Here is a 16,378-nt window from a genome sequence, read left to right as displayed (position 1 = left end):
CCAACTGAAAAAGGGCCCTTGCTGATCGCTAGCGGAGATGACCAAAGGTACCACATCGATGGGGCAGCGCCATGGGCGCACGCACATCCTTTGCCGCCGCTGTGGCCGCAACGCTTACCACGTGCAGTGGGAGCGGTGTGCTGCTTGCGCCTACCCGCGTGCTCAGCGCCGGCGCTACAACTGGTCAGTGAAGGCCATCAAGCGACGCCGCACTGGCACAGGCCGCTGTCGCTACTTGAAGGTTGTCCACCGCAGGATTAGGAACCACTTCAAGACCGACATCAAGGCGTAGTTGAAGAAAAGATTATGCGATCTGAAAGCGGGTTATGTAGCCTCCTGGTGGTTCGCTTTTCTATGTGATAGCTGGTCAATGGTAAATCAGCATTATGGCTTTCTGATGCGACGTTTATTTATCTGTTTGTTGTTTCACTTTTTCTCTTTGTTTCCCTGAGGTGCTGCCTCTTTCGTTCTTCTGTCGGCAGTGTGCAACCACGTTAGCTGCTCCTGCCATGGGCATTCCAAGTTCTGGGGTCGTCATGTTTCTTCCCTTTCTGTTATTATATTATTATCAAATGCCGTGTGCGCCTGCTCTCCTTCCTCATCACTACGTGCAATCTGCGCATACTACCAAGCTAGTACAACCTTTCACTAATAGCCGCTGACGCAGGACTGCGATGTTACTCACCGCACCGTTATTAGTTCTATGCCTCCTGGCGGCACTGGCAATATTTGCACGACGTGGACTTTCGCTCTACCCACGGAACGCTGTTGGCTTCTTACACCCGTCTGCCGCTGCAGGTGGAGGAGGTGAGCGTGTTTTATGGGTTGCAATCGATTCTATTCAGAAAGACGATATAAAGAATGGTATTGATAGACTCTACGTGCTTTACTGCACTCAGACCAGCGGGAAGAGCGACGATGGTAGGTGCGAACCGCCGCAGGAGTATCTTGCTCGAGTGGTTCAGAAACAGTTTCACATCACCTTACCGCGACCCATAAAAGTGGTGCACCTGCGCTCCAGCATGACGAAGTGGCTCGATGGTGGAAGGTACCCGTTCTTGACGTTGCTTCTGCAGGTGGTATGTGGAAGTATTTTACTCTTTTATGAATCGTGTGTTGTCAATACGATGACTCCCACTGTGATTGAGAGCGTCGGGATCCCCGGCGTGTATCCACTCCTCTCCATATTCGCAGGGTCCCGCATCGTAGCGTACACACATTACCCCATTATAACGCCTGTTATGACGCAGCGGGTGGAAAACGGTGAAATGCGCTACAACAACAAGGGTGCGGTGGCGCGACACGGTGTGCTCCGTAAGGCTAAGGTTTTGTACTACAAGCTTTTTGCGCACATTTACAGGTGGATGGGGAAATTCCCTGATCTAGTAATGACAAACTCTACATGGACTAAGGGGCATATACAGCAGCTTTGGGGCCATGACGTGCCAGTGCTTGTATACCCTCCTTGTGCCGTCAGTCATTTTATGCCGCTACGGAAGCTTCCCCATCAGCGAATCAATACAGTTGTGAGTGTTGGACAGTTCAGGCCGGAGAAAAACCACATGCTTCAGCTTCAGTCATTTGCACTGGCGCTTCCTCGGTTACCAACGGACGCCAAGCTTATCATGATTGGTGGGGCGCGGAATGAAGAAGACAAACAGCGGGCAGAGGCGGTGAAGGTTGAAGCCCAAAGGCTTGGCATTGCGGATCGTGTTGATGTGCGGGTGGGCGCTCCCTTTAGTGAGGTCAGTGAGAGTCTCGCTCAGTGTTGCATTGGGCTGCACACAATGGAAGACGAGCACTTTGGAATTGTGCTTGTGGAATACATTGCATGTGGCTGCATTCCGCTAGGCCACAGGAGCGGTGGCGTGTGCCTTGACATTATCACCTCACCGAATGTTGGGTTTCTTGCCGCAACCGCAGAGGAGTACGCAGACTGTATGGCAGAGATATTTCGCATCAAGAACGATGAGCCTGAAACGTACCGAAAATTTCAGGAGTGTGGAATGGCCACGATTGCGCGCTTCAGCGACGAATCGTTTGGAGAAAAACTCACAGCTTCTCTTCGCCGGCATCTTCCGTCATAGAACAACCCGACGTATACCGTTATGACCGCTCAGTTCACCGTCGTTAAGTTGAAGGGGAATGTGTGTACGTGTGTTCTTTGGGTTGTACGATTCCTACCAAAGAAGGAAGGGCGTAGCATTCACCAGGGGCGTCACCAATGGCATCGTGTTGCTGGGGAGCGGCACCTACACTGAAATAAAGAGGTCTGGTCTCTTGTTTAACCCTCCCCCCTACATTATACTTTGGTGCGTGTGTGCGTACACGCTTGTCTGTATCGCGCAGCTTGTGCATCATATTATACTCCCAGTTCCGCATAACCTTCCTATCCCCATTGTTGCCACTGTTCTGGTTAATACCCATTCTTTTCTCATGTTTTGGAAGCCGCTTATATAAAAAGGGGCTAGTCGTGGCTTTCTGTCTCGTCACATCTCTGATGTATGACGACTATATCCGCTTTAGAAAAACAAGTTGACGTCTTGTCTTCCCTGCAGGAGTCAAGTGCCAAAATACTTGATGATTTCGCAAATACCTCCCGTGCGGTTGCTCAACGCGCCCACCGTATCGTAGCGGATGTCCAACCATGGGAAGTCGCGCAGGAAAACATTGCCTTCATGATAGAGGAAACCTCAAGGGCTGCGCGGTGCTACCACCCACCACCTGTCCTACGACTGGTGTTAGCCGGCAAGGAGAAGAGCCCTGAGATGCTGTGCAAGTGTATCGATTATCTCGTGTTCACTAACGACTACATCGAGTCTCAGCCGTCTAGTGGGTTCGGTAGCAATATTGAGTCAAGCATTAAGGGAAGTTTGAATAGTGTGATAAAGCTGTCAGAAGAGGCGGTGATCGACGCTTTCGTGACGTCTATGCAAAAAAAGCCGGCAGGTGAGCGGGATGAAAGCTTAGAGTTTAGGACAAGGTTGACAGTGTCTTCATTATCGGCATTTTCCGTGCTCTTTCATCACCCTGAGGCACTACATGGCGTAGACCGCGTCATACACAAGCTAGGAGAAAACTTCAACAGGACTAAGGTTATCACCCAGGACGTTAGGCGTATTTTAGAAGAAAACATAAGCCGACTGGTGGAAGCTCAGCTTGACAACTCCAAAGAAAAGGAAGAACTGCAACATTACCGGGCCATTGCCACGACATGTGGATTCGCGCCAGTACACAAACGCTATAAGAAGGGAAAACATTACTTGCTTTCGGCGTCTGCGAAGGCTCTCTCAGTGCTTACCGAAGCCGTCGAGTGTCTGAAAACATGCGTATTGGAGCCTTTGGACAACTCCTTTGATGTCGTGGAGCTGCCCGCGGACCTAACCATACGGGTGTTCAATCGGGTGATAGAAAGCTGCTTAGATGTTGTGAAGGCTGATCACGAGGCCCTTTCAGATCTAAATTCTGCATTTGTTTTGTCGCGCGGTGAAGGCGTCGGGTTCTGGGGGGAGGAGCAGAGCGTCACCAATATGATTCTCATTGGACTGGACCTGTTGGAAGGGTTGTGGAAGTGGAAAGGCTTTGCTGAAAAACTGCCAGGTAGCAGGTACAAGTGTGTTGACAGAGTGGACGAGGGGGTGAGTGTTTTTATTGCGAGATTAAGGAATTTGGTGGAAAAATATAACAAAAGTAAAGGCAGTTTGAGCGCTGCTTCACTAAAGAACTATACTCACCGACTGCATCGCATGGAATGGATTCCCTCACCAGATTGTTCGGCTCACGTATCGGCCACAAATCAGATATACATGCATAAGATGCTGCTTACTAATTACTACGGTGCCATAAAAGTGGTGTTACACGATCCGAGGTTGAGTAGTTTCTCCGAGGCAGAGGCGTTAGAGACTTTGGGTTCTTATATGGTCGATGGTGTGCTCGGCACCATACGTGATCTGGAGGTCATTGCTGAAGCCGCAATGGATTTGCTAGAGGAAAAATCTGGCGGAGTACGGCGGGGCGATAGCTCCTCATTTTCGGACCAACCAAATGCTTCACTGAATCAAAAGCAGTGCATGTCTCCACCCATATTCATGTTGAACAATATATTGCTACTTTCAGAGGGGTACCGCAAGGAGTTGTGCTTCCAGCAGCGAAGGTATTACAGTAGTAACCCCCCGCTTGATGGAGACAAAGGGAGGAACAGTATACCGGCTCCACCACCTATTGTAATTGGTATTATTAACAGGCTTGAAAGCGCCAAAGATCGATATTTAAAAGATTTCTCCACCTGGTGGTCTGAGTGCTTCCCATCCGTATCCTCAAGCAATAAACTAGCGAACATCGCTTCAACAGATGATGAACTCAGTAAACCTCAACGAGCTGCGGTGAAACACTGGTACAGGACTGTGGCAAACAACCTGATGGGCAGAGTTGCCGCCTGCCGCTGTTTCACAGTTCTCGGTGCCTCACAGCGAAAGAATCTCATTGAAATTTCCATGACGGCTGTAAAAAATGGCTTCAGGACGTTTGAGCAAGGGCTAAAGGGACGAGCATGGTCAGACCGACCGATGAAATGGATGGTGCGAACACCTGAACAGTGGTCTGAGTTGCTATCGAAACTGTTTTAGACAGGGGACACATGGCGTTCGGTCCGCTTCCCTTCTTCCCGTACGTGCACAGCACGCATACATATCTTGCTCCGCATATTCCACCTGACTTTCGCTTATTCGTGCGTGAGCCTGTGCATTGTTTGCGCACATTTATATATACCCCTTTGTTGCGTTTAGTTCTCTTTTTTTCTTGGTGAGAAAGGGGGACGCCTTTCGACACAAGTTTATGCGTAACCAGGTGCCTATACGTATGCATACACATGCAGGTGTTGTTCTCTCAAACGACCCCCTCCTTCGCTCTCAATCTACTACCCACTGACAGTATTCACTAGTATGGACAATAGGCCGGCGCTACAGCCGCGTGAAGTGAAGTTTAGCGATCTTGTACCATCAGGTGGTAAGCATGGGAGTGCGACGCCTATCAAGGGGGAACGTCGCTGGTTTCGCCCAGCACCGCAGAAGTTCACCACGCACGCCGCAAAACCAGCCAAAGTGTCGCATGCTGATGGCTTGGAAGGTGAGAGTGATCAAGATGAGGAGCGGAGGCGTAGTCGAGTAAGGGCTCTGCATGAAGCGAAGGTAGTAAAGTTAAACAAGGCAAAGGCATTGTCAAAGTTGAATGTGCAACCAGATACCCAATCGACCCCTATTGAAATATCTGGAAACGCTGTGTTAGTGGAAAACGGGAGCTTTAACGCTGTTTGTGCTCTCTCTGTACTGAAGGACTGTGTAGCCCATGAGCGACAATTGAAGGAAGAACTCGCGCGCACTAATGTCGCCAAGACGCAAGCATTTCGTACTGTAATAAGTACTTACTTGGCCTCAGTTACTCAAGCGAATAAACCGATGCCGGGGCGTCGCAAAATGACGTCAGAGTTAGCATTGGCTCAGTGTGCAGTGGTTGCTCAAACTCTTGTTGTAACGATCCAAAGTTACGTTCGGGCCTTGGAGTCGCGAATGCATGTTGTTTCCCGTTTCTGTCGCCGGCAGAACACGCTGGAGAGATTTCAGTGCACCAGTCCATCCACGCAGTCGTGGCAGGCGAAAGGTGGTGAAAGTGATTTAGAGCACTCCCTCTCGAAAACCACAGCCTCTCACCAGGACCTCCTCGACGAGGGGGAAATCAACCGTCTCAAGCAGTTATACTTCGATTATTACGACTGTGACGTGTATGTTGTTCCAGGTGGACGACCAGAGAGTCGTATTCCACCGGACGCCCTTTTGCTAGACTCTCTTAGCGGGTATGGCTCGTTTGTGCTTGAGAGTGACGATGCAGATAAAAGTTCCTTTTTCTCATCATCCAGTGCGTGTGACAAGTCCAAAGCCGAGGCCGGGAAGGAGGAAGATCAACCTCCAACGGCTTGAAGTTACTGCTTTGATGTGCCTGTCGGTTGGAGGAATATAAAACTCTGTGCCCATGTAAACCCAACCCATTTGAACGATTTGGAAGCAGTAAAGTAAATCGCGCATGATCGCTTACACGACAACTATGTAAGGACAAGGACAAAAGAAGTAGGATGAGCGTAAAGGAATAGAAGCGTTGAAGTCGTCTCTGCACGTGTTTGAAACATTTACCTCAGCTTTCGCCCGTCCTTCAGTTTTGTAACGTATTGTTTCTCCTTTATGATGTTTTGCATGGCTTACGAACCTCTCCTTGTATATATACGTACATATATATATATATATATATATATATATATATTTGTTTATTTTTTTCTCGGTAGCATTATGTAAAGATTACGGTAACGTCACACATAGATCATTTCTTAGCCCAATCACAACAGCGCTTTTCGTTTGTTGTGTTACGTCACCTTAGACTTCTTGCGTTGCGCGGGTTTGTTACTCAAGTGCATTGGTCCCTGCTCTATTTCATCAGATTAATTGGAAAAGCAAAGGACAACTCCCACTACAAAAAAAAAACACTCTTTCCAGCGCCGGGTTTCTGGGACCGGTCTCTTTTTTTCAGCATCATGAACCGGCGATGAGTGGTTTTACCTCGGGGTCCCTCCACGGGGTTGGAAAGGCGTTGTTTTTTTTTTTTGCCTTCGTTTATTGCGCAAAAGTGAATGTTGTGAGGGCAAGTTATTTGGCCGATGCAACTAATTCCATTAGCTTCCAAGTGGCATCGTATGAGGATAGCCTGACTCGCATTTGTCTACGTAGATGGGTTGTTTCGTTTTGATTTGGGCAGCTTAGGGAGCTACTCTCAACGGCAACCGCTTGTCAGGGGTTAAGAAATATCAGCGTCTGTCTTCTCTTAAACACATTTACTTGCCTCGCCCCCCTTAGTACAACAGTGGAGCCCTATACATTCAACTCCATTCGCCACGGTGCGAGAATATAGACATAAGGAGGTAAAAGGGAAAGAAATTTGTTGTTGAGGTTGTTCTGATGGCGTTTTGGTCAAAGGCGAGTGCTCAGAAACCGTCCGTTTCTATTGCGTCGGATAGTGACTCGGAGTCTCAATCGTTAGTTGCAACGCCCCCCCGGTCATCGGAGTCGGGTTTGGGAACCCCGACTGCTTCGACGGAGACGACAGGAACTTACGGGTATGGACTACCACCACAGCCCGCAAACCTTGCATCCTTTTGCAATAACGGTAGTTATGCCGCGGCAAGTGGAACTATTATGCGGAGGCCATCTAGTCGCTTGATTACTTCCCCAATGCGCAATGGCTCCATGTGCGGTAGAGGTGGCTCGCAGTGCGGAGGCTCATATAGACAATTGCCCGTAACAGAGGTGGTAAGCGACACGATGCGTGTATTATTCATTGGTTGCCCACAGGTGGGGAAGTCGTCCCTTATCAACTGTTACCGGGCAGCGGTAACAGGAAATACAATGTGGCCCGCGGCACCTGTGGGGATATGTGGATACTGTGGTACTGCCATTGTTGACCCGCTGCCCAATCACCCAAGGGCACCGACGTTCTTATGCATTGACACTCCGGGTAAATTTTATGGGAATGAAAATCAGTTGCTTCTCAGCAAGCTATTCGCTGGCATCCCATGGAAGACGAGGATTGAAGGTGACGGCGCACTGACTGCAGAGGAACTCGAAAAACTTTCCCCAGTTCCTGAGAACAAACCACATCATTCTGTTCTGGTGGTACCCGCAACCGACTTGGTGGAGGACGGTGGGTGGGGAAGTGTTTTCCAGTTGAAGTCACGCTACTTTGCAGCACCGGCCGCGGGGGGTGTTGTTGAGTCCCTGAGGGACATGATCGGCTCTATTCGTGCCCTCCAAGATGATGCGTCATTGTTTGTCGCCGTCACAAAAATGGATCTTGTAGGCGGCGCAGACAACCCCGTTTCTCGGCGTATAATCTCTACTTGTCTGTCACGTTGTGTTCCAGTGAACAGATTATACTTCTGTGCGTGCCCAGGCGACGAATCTTCATATGAAAGAAGGGGATTTCCACAGGTTGACCAATCGACGCGGCTAAGTTTGCTCAGACTTCATGAAGATCTGTCCCTGTCGTATCATTGGAAGATGACGATGCAGCAACAACGCGAGCCGCTGAGCCCAACTTGAGTTGAGGTAAGGCATTCTTCCACTCACAAATGCCTTATAAGCTCATTTACCCGTGCACATATGTGCACGGGTACGTTACCGTCTGTATATATTACCAATTTCCTCACGAAGTGGGAAGAGTGTTTGTTTACAGACAGCGTGAGCCCTCTCTTGCTCCTATTCCTGTTCATTACCGTCCTGATGTTAGTCAACACCCTGCCACCCCCTGCAAACACGTCGATGCAAATGGAAAGTGTAGGAAACCTCTTTGTTTTTTCTTTTCTGACTAACGCACCAACCTCTCCGTTTTGCTCTTTCGTGCCCTAAAGTTCTCTCTGTTCTCCAGGAGGGAGCGAACATCGACGGCAAGGTCTCGTAAGCTTCACCATGGCAAAGGACTCGGAGAAGAGCCCTATGAGCCTCCATACTGGGGATGTGTTACTGATGGACCGCAACTGCTGGGAGATGCGGCATCCTCTAGGCATTGCGATTTGCCTTCTTTCGAAAACCGAGAGCAGATATGACCACGTCGCAATGGTTGTAAAGTTGAATGACGGGGAAGTGGAACGAGGGAGGGAGAGGGGTATTATCAACCCAAAGGACCCCTCTTCGCCTTCTGGGACGTATGTCGCTGAGGCAAATCTCAGTGGTTTTTCCCTCCGTCCCCTGGAGAACCGTGTCGCAAGGTCGTCGTCCAAGCATATAGCCGTGCGCCCACTAAGCATGGGGAGTGACATGCATAAATTTGAAGAGTACGTGCAGAGCCATCTGCGGGATTTTCACAGTCGACCCTACAAAAGGGACCTTCTGATGTTTCCTCCCATGGTGTTAAGTCCACCGGACAAAATGGACCGCATCAAAGCAGCTCATAAGTTGAACCTTCTCAAAGGGGAGACAAGCGACATTGATAAACTGTTAGCCGGTAAGCTTTCCGAGAGCGATAAAGAGGCACTATTAAGAATAAAAGTGGTCTACCACGATGCTGCACAGTTCTTGATAGAAACGTACTTCGCTCACCTGGACCGAGTCGATGGTGAGAGTTTTCCCTCAGTGGATTATGGTGGCAGTCACTTTACCGTGGATGGTGTCAACGCCGAGGAGGAGGTGGTTTGCACGGAGCTGATCATCCAATTGTGGCAAAGATGTGGGGTAGTGGACCTGTTCCCTCCCGCGTCATCATTTCGCTCCTTCGACTTCCTGGACAACACTCGGTTTAACTTCAAAGACGCTCGTACAGCGTTCGGTGATGTTTTCACCTTAAAAGGCAATGATGCACCCGAGACTCCAATTAAGAGGGCAACCCGAAAAAAAACACCAACAGTGGAAGGGTGTTTTGATGTGTACCGCAGCACGAGCGCCAATGGTGACCCCCATAACCCTGATGTGGATTCCATGTACATGTGGCTAATTCAATCCAATACGAACAAAGTGGTCAACAGTGACCTCGGGCTTAACATCGCATCCGTAGGGGCTCTGTTTGCCTTATGCGGACTCGTGATTGCACCACTGCGATTGAGGTGGATAGAGTACCAGCTAGGTGTGGTTCTGCGTCGCGGGTCGGTATGGTCTTTATCAGCGGGTTTCTTTGCACGGGACATGCTTTGCGTCTTGACACAGGTAATAACAACTTCTATTGCACTGAAGAGCCTACTGTATCGACAGTCGGATACGGGGCCACTTGGGCCACCACTTGTTCACACCCACTTGTTCGACACTCGGCATCCCTACTATTATGTCTGTATTGTGTGGCTGTTAGCAAATGCTGTGGCCCACATCACCACAACCCCCTTACTGAACTCCGTAGTTGCTCACCACTTTGGTCCTGTACTTCCGGGGCCGTTGTCCCTTCGTAAGTTGATGAGGGGCAGTTTTGCCCTGCTACCGCTGGGGGCTTTATTGCCCTTTCAGGCGGCGTGGATAACGTGGTACGAAACGATGGGTGCTGCCATTATTCCTACCTCCTCATCTGTGCTCCGCCGCCGAGCTGATCTGCTCGACACGGACGAGTGGCGGCACTTCAGGTTTGAGGCGCTGACAGGTGCCTTCGCCGCTACTACGGCTCTCGATTTTATCGCTTACATTTTCCAGAGAAGGTGCTGGAGGTCCTTCCTCGTGCAACTCTACAGGCCTGCTGCCACACCCAGCTGCGGGAGGCGGCGTTGTGCCGGCTACGGCTATCGCTTTCTGGGAAACACAATAACCATGTTAACCACATCCTTATCCTTGTCTTTCTTGGGTGTGTTGTGAAACGGCGTAGGAATGCACTCTAAGATACGACAACTTCACAGGGGAATACAAAAGCGACTTTTCCCGTTTTCTCTCATTAATGAGGGGGGAACGAACCATCATTTTTGTTTGTTTGACCGCGACTCTGTGTTACGTTCACAGATTTTTGCTCTAATTGATGATAACAACTTCAGTGCCCTCCCCCCCCCCTTCCCTTTTCCTCTGTGGCATTTCTCTATCAAAACTCAGACTGCAAGGAAGGTTGTTTTGACGTGTACCTGTTTGTAGTTCCCCCCTAGCCTGTTGAGCATAACCAAACAAAGTTAAGTGCGTGCGCGAGAAGTATGATGTGGGCGCGTCTATACAGGTGTATCGCAGGTGAAATTCTCAAAGAGTAACGTCCCTTGTGAAAAATCGGTACTTAAGGGGGGAAAGGTGTACATGTAATTTGCATAAACTCTTTTGCGGAGGGGTGCGGCAGCTCTAACGATACTGATGACAGGGAGGGGAAGGGTGAAATTACATGTTTTTGATTATGGTGTACCGAAGAATGAAATATAGATATACATTGAGCAGGGGAAGAGGGAAGACCCGGGGTTTATGGAAACGGAAACCACTGGCTTCTAGTCATTTATGACTAGTATAAGCGAAGCTGGTCATTCACACACCTGTGCCGTGTGTGTGTGTGTGCAGCGGTTGTCGCTTTTGATACCCTGAGGCGAGCTGGAGAGGTGGTCTCTTTTTTGTTGGTATTAATCTTCTAATTATCGTGTTGATTTTCTGCCGAAGGCAGCTGTTGGGCTCAGCCTCTGTGACCCTAGAGACCTGCATTAACTCGCTATCTCTCAGGTTGTCATTTTTTGATTTCTGCTTTGTGGTTGAGGCCTTGATACTTCACATTACATTCCCTTTCATCGCGGCTTGTTACTATTTTACTGCGCGCATAAATATCCGTTTGCACACTTTGTTTGTGCGGAACTCACAATGGTTTGAAGTGCAGTGGAAAGGAATGCGCCGTGGACTCACTTGCCGAAATGTTCATGACCCGGTGTTTATGCGAAATGTGAAGCGGGTGCTGGCATCTTATAAGGAATCTATGGACCATTCCAGTAGGAAGGGCATGTCCCGCGAAGCGTTTGTGGACATTAACGAAAAGGGAGCTGCGTGGTACCTTGGGCATATGCAGCTGGCCTCGCGGACCCTCGCAGAGAAGGTGAAGGACGCCGACTTTGTGTTGGAGATACGAGACGCGAGGCTTCCATTTACGACGGGAAACCCGAATCTTCAAAAGATTATCATTGATCGCCCGCGGCTGATTGTTTTTAACAAGGCTGAAATGTCCAACGAAGACTGTAACCGGGTCATTCAGCAGTACTACGAGCGAACAGGGAATTTCGCCCTCTTCACTAGCGCAAAGCGAAGCTGGCGAGACACCGTTGAGGCCGTGCAACGCTTCGTGACACATATTCTCCCAGCGCAGCGATTCAAAACAACGGCTAACGTGGGCCTCGTAGTTGGAATGCCCAATGTTGGGAAATCCACACTAATTAATTCCCTTAGGTTGGCACACGAGTATCAGTTTCACCGTGAGGATTTCAGGCGGCCACGTACGCCGGAGGCTGTGAGTATTGCCCCAGGGACAACTCGTGGCGTGAAACTCGTCCCTGTTTGTAAAGATCCAAACATTGTTCTCTATGACTCTCCAGGTCTCACACTCCCTGGATGCTTTGCGAAAGAGGCAGGTTTGAAACTGGCCGCATGCGGAATTATCCCCACCAACGATATCACGCTACCACGCTCCCTTGTAGCTCGATACATCTACGATGTCCTTAGTGCGGCTGGGGTGGGGGAGCATATGGCAGAATGTCTGCACCTGCCGCGAGCTCCCATTAGCTTTGACGACTGCATTTCCATGATCTGTGAAAGAAGTGGAACGAGCGGTCAAACTGATTTGGGGAACTTAGACCCTTCGCGCGCGCAAAAGTTCCTCATACACGATTTCCAGTTAGGAAACTTGGGTCGCATCACGTTGGATAAGCTACCCAACAAAGTGCGGCAGGCGGTAAGTGGGAAGGAGTATCAAAGGATTGGCGGAGGTGCAGGAAGTGGGACAGAAGCTAGCAATGAGGAAAACGAAGTCGTGTGGACCCATGACGTAAAGAGCTCTGACGTAGTGGCTCGCTACTCGGAGGAAATGCGGGAAGTTATGGAGGAGTTGCAGGGTGAACCTGTGGAGAACACGCCTTCAAACAGGAAACCGTGTGGGGACAGCACGGTCATCAGCCGTAAGAAAGGGCCGATTAGCCGTGTGAGTGCGCACGACGAAAGCTTCAGGCGAAGCATACGCATTATTCCAGGGCGGTGAAGCCAACTTTCCCCTTACTGTGGTCCCTCCAATGGCTCTGACTAAATTATCGCCCCCTACGCAGCGCCAACCAAACTAGCGCACAGACGTGGTGATCCTCACCGCTAAAATATACTTTCTCCTACACCTTTCTGCGCACCAACATAACTAAGGGGGGAAATGTGTATTTCCGTAGCTTCTTTTACATCCTTCTGTTTGTTCTTCGGTTCAGGCTTTAGGGAAAACAAATTATTAAGCGCGCCCCAGAATACAGTAAATCCAATTATAGAGAAAAAGAGAGTGGTTTCCTGCGGCATGTGTGAGGTTGACACTACCAAACTTTTAGAAGAGCTGCGAAAGGTCAAAGAGAACCTTTCGGAAGTTATAGATGAATGCATTTTCCTAGAGAACCAATGTGAAATGACAGAGAAACGACTAAAATCAGAACTTTTGGACCGCGACAAGCGCATAGCCGACATATCTTCTGCACTGATGGAAATGGTGAAATATACTTCACTTCTGGAAAGGCAAGTCATTGCATCCGCGTTCACGACTTTGGGCTCAGCCATGAAGCGGGCACCAGCGATCGACATGTGCCGTAACATATCCCTCAGAGAAGTTGCTTCGGCTGTTAGGGAGCGGGGAGAGTCATCAGGTTCTCGCAGCTCTGCCAAAAGGAAAACTCGTAACGGTGCACTTTACAGTGAAGCCAAAATGGCCGAAGAGAAAAATGCCTTTCTGCTTTCCGTAGACGAAGCTTGTGCTTTAGTTAATGGACTTCTGAGGGAGAAAGTTAACCTTGCCGCTAAAATCGGCGAAGTCGCGTTTCACGTTAACAACGCGATTGCGAGAGGGGAGCGAACGTCGCCAGCACTCCCAGATGCATCCTCGGAGAATGTGGACGACCTGCACCAAAGTATACTCAACTTAACAAAACAGTTAAGTGCATGCGGAAACGAGGGGGACGAAGAGAAAAACCTGAAACAGGTGCCATCACAACATACGGCGGAGACGGAGGAACCGAGACAACCGCAGGGACTCATAGCGGAGAAAGAGGACAACACCAGCAGGCCGCAGTCGCCCAGTCAAACACAACCACCGGCGGGGTTGGCATCTTTAGGTCCTCATATTTTAGACATAAGCCGTAGCTCCCTCCCCGCAGTTAGCATCACCACACAAAAGGGAGAAGGTGAGTGTGGTGATATAACAACAGAATCACTTGTCAAGAAGCTAGCGGCCGCTGAGGAAAAATGCATGGCAGTAGAGAAGCAAAGTAGAAGGGAACGGGAGGAGCTGCACGCGGAGCTGGCGTATTTGAGGAACTCATCTAGAGAGGAGAAGGAAGAGTACAATACACTCATTGAGCGCTTAACGGTTGAATTGGAAATACTAGTTGCAGAAAATGCAGTGATGCGGAAGCGGATTAAAGGTAGGAAACACTCCCGAGATAAAATCGAGTAATTAAAGGCATCAGTTTTTTTGTTGTTTTCTTTTTGTCGCGTGCTTGGCCTCCGAGTTGTAGAGGTACCATCCCCACGGGCACCTGTTCACATTGCGGGACCAACCCACAGATTCCTAATGTGCCGGGCACTCGGAGACTTTTGGAACATGTTTGTTTATCTATATGCTGATACGTTCAAGACTGCGTATAGTGTTTTCATTGCTGTGTCAACCCCTCATATTTTGTGTCAGCCCTCTTGCTGTGTTGTGTGGAGGTGGCTTGTTTTGCTTCTACCACCTTATTGTTCCTTTTTCAACCTGTTGCTCACCTGATTTGTCTCACCAACACCATATATAGAGCATTCTGTGGGTGTGCGTGCGTGTACGCACGAATGTTTGCTGCTTCTGCCGACCCTGTTCCATTGTGAAACTGCATCAGAAAGAGCCTCTCCCGTCTGTTCATACCACTTAAAAAAAAATGCTTCATTCCCCTTCTTTGCATTATATTTTACCTCCATACAGTTCACCCACCCATCCGAGGTGTAGTTGTTAACCCTCCCCCTTCCTGACTTGAGGGTTGTAATGACTTCCACAACACAACCGAAGTGGACGCGACTACCGATACGCACGCGACCTCATCGTAACCCACTCGCAGAAAATAGTGATAACCATCCGGATTGCCCAGCAGAACTTCAGGAACAATGCACCACGCTTTTCCCGGGAATGGACAACCCGGTGATTACTCTCGTTGATGTCGGTTGTGCCTTTGGTGGAATGCTCTTTTCACTCGCACCGGATTTCCCTGACATGTGTATGTTGGGGCTTGAGATACGTCCAAAGGTTGTGGAGTTTGCGCAGAATAAAGTAATGAAACTGCGCGAGGGGGCGGCAACCGATGGCACTTCGCACCACTACCGTAATGTGTGGTTTGAACAACTCAATGTTATGAAGTTTGGATCGAACTGCTTCAACAAGGGGCAACTTCAGGCCCTTTTCTTCTGCTACCCGGACCCACACTGGAAACGGAAGAACGTCCGCCGGCGCATTATTTCCCCTGGGCTTGTGCAAGAATATGCCTATTGGCTGAAAGTTGGCGGTTTTCTCTTTACAGTGTCAGATGTTGAGGAGTTGGAGCGATGGATGGTCACATGCCTTGACGGCTGCCCACTGTTTCGGCAGCTGAGCCAAGAAGAGCTGGCGGGAAATGAAATGGTCCGAAAGATGTTGGACTACGCTGCGAACAGCAGTGAAGACGCCCAAAGAACAACAAGGAAGGGTCTCCAGAAACATTATGCGGTGCACGTGCGGGTGCCATAACTGTTCGCGTCGATTTTGTAATGTTGGGTTACCGATGCGTCCGTTGATGTTGTGGAGCGTTGGATGATGCGAGCGTCGTTTCCTCACGCTAACTTGGTTAAGTTTGCTTTGTGCGTGCATGCGCATTCTCACTGTTTTGCCACCCCCCTGTGACACTTTTCGTGACCTTATGCATCTAACTGCCCAATTCCTCTTTTGTTAAGGAGTACCGTTAATCAATGCACGCGGAGTGGGACGCGACGTGGTACTTCGTTGCTCTTGTCGCTTTAGCGCACATTATCGCTGTGGTCATCGTTTTTATGTGCATGTGCAAAGCGCAGCCGAAGAGGCACGCGGGAGGAAACAAGCAAATGCTAGCAGCCGTGAAGGCAATTGGCCGAAAGGAAGACTAGCATTGTTGGTGATCAAGTGGGTGCAGTATGTGGGGACAAATAATCTAGGGAGAAGGGAAAAGGGAGAGAGAGGGGGCACATTATCCCTTGCATGACTGGGAGTGCGCATTCATTTTATCCGGGAGAGGATGAGAGGATCGCGAGTTTTGAGGAGGGGAGTAGAAAGGTAATTCAGTACTTTCCCTTCACGTGTTGCGTTTACTCTGTGACTGTCCCCAAAAGGCTGCTGTGGAGCCGAAAGGGGCGAATATATCTCTCGCGACGACAGCGCCTTGTTCTGTTGACATATATGTTATGGTATGGAAATGCACGCATTTGTAGCTGCAACGATGCAGTGATGCTGAGGTGGAGGGAATGCGGACTACCGTTTCCTTCTGTATGTGCTGCAGCACCGTCTCTGCTTGGAGGAAGGAGGGCGACGATGTTGTGAATGTTGGGTAATGCGAAGGCTCTGTCGTTGGGAGTGTCCCCTTATTATTCTGTTCCCACTCCTACTTCTCCCTTCCTCCCCATTCCCTTAACTCTATCTTTCCTACTATATG

At 49.5% G+C, this 16,378-nt stretch overlaps 10 protein-coding genes across 10 annotated transcripts, besides 1 other annotated feature; all 10 read left to right on the top strand.

Annotated features, from left to right (window-relative positions):
• Nucleotides 1-37: 37 nt before the first annotated feature.
• On the top strand, nt 38-292 carry Tb09.211.0865 (60S ribosomal protein L37, putative; the record flags this gene model as incomplete). The annotated part of the gene is made up of 1 exon (XM_822138.1): nt 38-292. The coding sequence occupies one exon, from the start codon at nt 38-40 to the stop codon at nt 290-292; it is 255 nt and encodes an 84-aa protein (XP_827231.1).
• A 382-nt stretch (nt 293-674) lies between these two features.
• Nucleotides 675-2,087, top strand: Tb09.211.0860 (glycosyl transferase, putative; the record flags this gene model as incomplete). The annotated part of the gene is made up of 1 exon (XM_822137.1): nt 675-2,087. One exon carries the CDS (start codon nt 675-677, stop codon nt 2,085-2,087), a length of 1,413 nt encoding a protein of 470 aa, XP_827230.1.
• A 417-nt stretch (nt 2,088-2,504) lies between these two features.
• Nucleotides 2,505-4,625, top strand: Tb09.211.0850 (hypothetical protein, conserved; the record flags this gene model as incomplete). Its single annotated transcript, XM_822136.1, has 1 exon — nt 2,505-4,625. The coding sequence occupies one exon, from the start codon at nt 2,505-2,507 to the stop codon at nt 4,623-4,625; it is 2,121 nt and encodes a 706-aa protein (XP_827229.1).
• A 315-nt stretch (nt 4,626-4,940) lies between these two features.
• Nucleotides 4,941-5,972, top strand: Tb09.211.0840 (hypothetical protein, conserved; the record flags this gene model as incomplete). The annotated part of the gene is made up of 1 exon (XM_822135.1): nt 4,941-5,972. One exon carries the CDS (start codon nt 4,941-4,943, stop codon nt 5,970-5,972), a length of 1,032 nt encoding a protein of 343 aa, XP_827228.1.
• A 292-nt stretch (nt 5,973-6,264) lies between these two features.
• Nucleotides 6,265-6,309: a microsatellite.
• Nucleotides 6,310-6,998: 689 nt separating this feature from the next.
• Tb09.211.0830 (hypothetical protein, conserved) lies at nt 6,999-8,138 on the top strand (the record flags this gene model as incomplete). Its single annotated transcript, XM_822134.1, has 1 exon — nt 6,999-8,138. The coding sequence occupies one exon, from the start codon at nt 6,999-7,001 to the stop codon at nt 8,136-8,138; it is 1,140 nt and encodes a 379-aa protein (XP_827227.1).
• Nucleotides 8,139-8,504: 366 nt separating this feature from the next.
• Tb09.211.0820 (hypothetical protein, conserved) lies at nt 8,505-10,364 on the top strand (the record flags this gene model as incomplete). The annotated part of the gene is made up of 1 exon (XM_822133.1): nt 8,505-10,364. One exon carries the CDS (start codon nt 8,505-8,507, stop codon nt 10,362-10,364), a length of 1,860 nt encoding a protein of 619 aa, XP_827226.1.
• Nucleotides 10,365-11,352: 988 nt separating this feature from the next.
• Nucleotides 11,353-12,708, top strand: Tb09.211.0810 (GTP-binding protein, putative; the record flags this gene model as incomplete). Its single annotated transcript, XM_822132.1, has 1 exon — nt 11,353-12,708. The coding sequence occupies one exon, from the start codon at nt 11,353-11,355 to the stop codon at nt 12,706-12,708; it is 1,356 nt and encodes a 451-aa protein (XP_827225.1).
• Nucleotides 12,709-12,867: 159 nt separating this feature from the next.
• On the top strand, nt 12,868-14,148 carry Tb09.211.0800 (hypothetical protein, conserved; the record flags this gene model as incomplete). Its single annotated transcript, XM_822131.1, has 1 exon — nt 12,868-14,148. One exon carries the CDS (start codon nt 12,868-12,870, stop codon nt 14,146-14,148), a length of 1,281 nt encoding a protein of 426 aa, XP_827224.1.
• A 561-nt stretch (nt 14,149-14,709) lies between these two features.
• On the top strand, nt 14,710-15,444 carry Tb09.211.0790 (tRNA (guanine-N(7)-)-methyltransferase, putative; the record flags this gene model as incomplete). Its single annotated transcript, XM_822130.1, has 1 exon — nt 14,710-15,444. One exon carries the CDS (start codon nt 14,710-14,712, stop codon nt 15,442-15,444), a length of 735 nt encoding a protein of 244 aa, XP_827223.1.
• A 483-nt stretch (nt 15,445-15,927) lies between these two features.
• On the top strand, nt 15,928-16,266 carry Tb09.211.0780 (hypothetical protein, unlikely; the record flags this gene model as incomplete). The annotated part of the gene is made up of 1 exon (XM_822129.1): nt 15,928-16,266. The coding sequence occupies one exon, from the start codon at nt 15,928-15,930 to the stop codon at nt 16,264-16,266; it is 339 nt and encodes a 112-aa protein (XP_827222.1).
• Nucleotides 16,267-16,378: the final 112 nt, after the last annotated feature.

Source organism: Trypanosoma brucei, chromosome 9 (assembly GCF_000002445.2).
Source record: "Trypanosoma brucei brucei TREU927 chromosome 9, whole genome shotgun sequence".
Classification (NCBI taxonomy): Eukaryota; Euglenozoa; class Kinetoplastea; order Trypanosomatida; family Trypanosomatidae; genus Trypanosoma; species Trypanosoma brucei.
This window is presented reverse-complemented; position numbering and strand designations above follow the sequence as displayed.